At 58.8% G+C, this 3518-nt stretch overlaps 1 protein-coding gene across 1 annotated transcript in view; it reads right to left on the minus strand.

Moving 5' to 3' along the window:
- Nucleotides 1-30: 30 nt before the first annotated feature.
- GABBR1 (gamma-aminobutyric acid (GABA) B receptor, 1) overlaps nucleotides 31-3518 on the minus strand; it is a gene marked incomplete at both ends in the record, with an annotated part of 3812 nt that continues 324 nt past the window's right edge. Inside the window, 6 exons of the mRNA XM_010283346.1 lie at nucleotides 31-147; nucleotides 713-845; nucleotides 1221-1371; nucleotides 1475-1552; nucleotides 3013-3076; nucleotides 3328-3516. Of these exons, the coding sequence (XP_010281648.1) occupies nucleotides 31-147; nucleotides 713-845; nucleotides 1221-1371; nucleotides 1475-1552; nucleotides 3013-3076; nucleotides 3328-3516 (732 nt within the window). The remainder of the gene's footprint in view (nucleotides 148-712; nucleotides 846-1220; nucleotides 1372-1474; nucleotides 1553-3012; nucleotides 3077-3327; nucleotides 3517-3518) is intronic.

Here is a 3518-nt window from a genome sequence, read left to right on the forward strand (position 1 = left end):
CTCCCCACACCCCGCTGGGTCACCCCTCACCTTCCTCTTCTCCTTCTTCTCCTCCTTCTTGGTGAAGACGGTGTGGACCCACCAGATCTTGGTGAACATGCTGCCGTACGCCAGGCTGAACCCCAGCCCCAGGAGCCACAGCCGGGCCTGGGGAGGGTACGTGGGTTGGGAAGAGACGGTTGTACCTCCTCATCCAGCTGTACCCAGCTCCGCTGCACCCCCACGGGGTGCAACCCCTCCCATGGACCTCCCTTGACCAAGTCGTTTGGAAGTCCATAGCTCTACTCCCGACTGTACGCCCTCCAACTGTCCCATCTCCTGGCTGTATCTCCAGCTGTTCCTCCTCCAGTTGTCCCCGTCCCTGGCTGTATCTCCAACTGTTCCTCCTCCAGTTGTCCCCACTCCTGGCTGTATCTCCAGCTGTTCCTTTTCCAATTGTCCCCATCCCTGGCTGTATCTCCAACTGTTCCTCCTGCAGTTGTCCCCATCCCAGGCTGTATCTCCACCTGTTCCTCCAGTTGTCCCCACTCCTGGCTGTGTCTCCAGCTGTTCCTTTTCCAGCTGTCCCCATCCCTGGCTGTGTCTCCAGCCGTTCCTCCTCCAACTGTCTCCATCCCCTGGCTGTATCTCCAACTGTTCTTCCTCTGGCTGTCCCCACCCCCTGGTTGTCCCCGCGCCGCCTGTACCCCCCAACACTCCTCCAGCCCCATACCTGACAGACAAAAGGGAAAAGCCCCGGCCCGATGTGGTACCCGTCGAGTCCCAGGGGGAAGACGGCAGCGAGCGCCAGCGTGCAGCCCACAGCCGTCATGTTGTTCAGGTACGGCTGTGAGTTCTGGATGTACCTGGGGGAGGGTTGTTGAGAAGACAGGGTGTCAGCCGGCCACCGTGCTCAGCTATTTGTGGGGCACGATGTTCAGCTAACGCAACGGGACGCGAGAAAATGGGGACACGAAGCGAGATAACAGGAAACCGCGTGCTACAACCAGACCCTTGATATCACCCGAAGCTCCTACGCAGCGAGGTGGGCAACTGGGATATCTACTAACGGCAACGTTTTGTCACTGTCATCTTCTGGAGAAGGACACGGGAGTGTACAATCTCGTTTTTTCCTTCTGGGTGTTGCTACCCACGCGCTGCTGAGCTTTTTTTTAGCAGCTCTGGCAAAGGAAAGGGGTGATATTTCCCCAAACTGCGGGAAAACGGGGAGGATCACTGACCGGACGTGCCCGTTGTAGATGTTGAAGGCCAGGCAGATGATGGCCAGGAGGATGCCCAACGAGGCCAGCACCGAGACGGAAATGAAGAGCTTCTGGGACAGGAATCGGAAGGTGGTGATGACCTTGGTGTAGTCGGCTGGAGGGGCACCTCCTGCAGACCCCATGGCACAATTAGGGGGCAACCTAATGGTCTTCCCAACCCTTCCCCGTGGCAGTGACCCCCCTGCTCACACCCCACACGCGGCGCTGCTCACCGATCCACTTGTCGTTGTTGTACCAGGACAGGTTGTCCTTGGTGCTGTCGTAGTAGCCGATCTTCTTGTAGACACCTCCTGCAAGGGTGACAGAGACGGGTCAGGTGGGAGGGAAGGAGAAGTGACACCCCTGCAGCGTTTGTCCCCCAGGATCACAGACTAGTTGGGGGCTGGAAGGGACCTCTGGGGGTCATCTGGGGCAACCCCCTGCTCAAGCAGGACCACCCAGAGCCCGTTGTCCATGACCACATCCATGTGGCGCTTGGGTATCTCCAAGGATGGAGACTCCACCACCTCTCTGGGCACTTTCTGCCAGTGCTTGGACACCTGCACCATGAAAAAGTGGTTCCTGATGTTCAGGTGGAGCCTCCTGTACTTCAGTCCCTTCATCACTCCCGATGGCCCTTCACTGGGTGCTCTCCAGTAGGTCTCTTGGACTGGGAAGCCCAGTACTGGTCCCATCTCTCCAGGGGTGGCCTCATCAGTGCTGAGCAGAGAGGAAGGATCACCTCTTTGGCCTACTCCAGCACTCCTCCTGATGCAGCCCAGGACACCGCTGGCCACCTTTGCCACGCCGCTGACTCATGGTCAACTTGGGTGTCCACCAGGACCCCCCAGGGCCTTCGCTGCAAAGCTGGTTGAACCCCAGCTTCTCCTTGTGCCTGGGCTTGTTCCACTTCCCCTTCTTGAACCTCGTGAGGTTCCTCTCAGCCCGCTTCTCCAGCCTGTCAAGGTCCTTCTGGATGCCAGCATGACCCTCTGGCATCTCAGCCGCTCCTCCCAGTTTGGTGTCAACAGCAAAGTGGCCGAGGGTACTCTCTGCCCCATCATCCAGGTCATTGATGAAGATGTTGAACAGGACTGGACCCAGTAGTGACCCCTGGGGGGTGACTGGCCACCAACTGGACCTTCTGCCACTGACCCCCACTCTGGATCCGGCCGTTCAGCCACTTCTTAGTCCACCCCACTGTCTGCTCGTCCGGCTCAGACTTCATCATCTTCTCTAAGAGGATCTTCTGGGAGACAGCGTTGAAAGCCTTCCAGAAGCCGAGGTAGACAACGTCCGCTGCTCTTCCCTTGTCTACCAAGCCAGTAGAAGACGGTCAAGTTGGTCAAGCATGACTTCTTCTTGGTGAATCCGTGCTGGCTACTCTTGATGAGTTGCTTGTCTTTCCTTGTCCCAAGCTCCTTGCTTGTCCTCCAGACCTCTTCCACATCTGGACCTCCCTCCATCACGTGTAAGAGCAGTTGCGTGTTGGTGAGGATGCACGTCCTGTTGGACACGTGGCCAAAAGGGTGCGGAGAAGGGGGGTTGTCCCCTGCGCGTTGCCACCCTTTGAGAGGTTGTGCAGTGGTGGGACTTGTTGCGGTGCGCGTCTTGGGGCGGTTGTGTGCTGTTGTTGGGCAGACAGCATGGCCGCAACACTGAGCTGTGGCTGTTCTGCATGAAGGGGTGTTGCGGGATGCTCGGTGGTGGTCACCACGTGCGACCTGGTGACAGCGTCACCCTGATACAGCTACTGCCTGTGCGCACTCACCTTGCAGCTGCTCAATGAGTGTCCAGGCCATGCGGGAGCCGCTGGCGTCAAAGACAACATGTCCCTGTGGGGTGGAGTGGAGATGGGTGTCGGGGACCCGTCAGGTGACAGGGCCACGTCCCCAAAGGGATGTTGGGAGAACGTTTTCTCCGGGAGTTTTGGGGTGGCTTATCCGGGCACCCCTGACAGATGCCTTCAAGGCACTTCCACCACCACCTTGAAGGTGGAGGAGTTGGGGACATGGGAGACCTTGTTGGGGAGAAGAGGACACGCTGGAGCCGGGGACCGGCAGGGGCTCGGGTGTGGGCAACTCACCGAGACGCCCTCAAAGGCGGAGGAGTTGAGGGCCCGATAGATCTCGTCGGTGATGTTCTTGTTGTTGTAGTTGAAGTCCTCCAGGCGCAACCCCTTCTTGACCAGCTCCGCTGAGGTCTTGTTGAGGGCCAGGGCCAGCGCCCAGATGGCATCATAGGCCAGCGGAGCCTCCTGGAAGCCGCCTGTCTCCT

Source organism: Phaethon lepturus, unplaced genomic scaffold (assembly GCF_000687285.1).
Source record: "Phaethon lepturus isolate BGI_N335 unplaced genomic scaffold, ASM68728v1 scaffold22533, whole genome shotgun sequence".
Lineage (NCBI taxonomy): Eukaryota > Metazoa > Chordata > Aves > Phaethontiformes > Phaethontidae > Phaethon > Phaethon lepturus.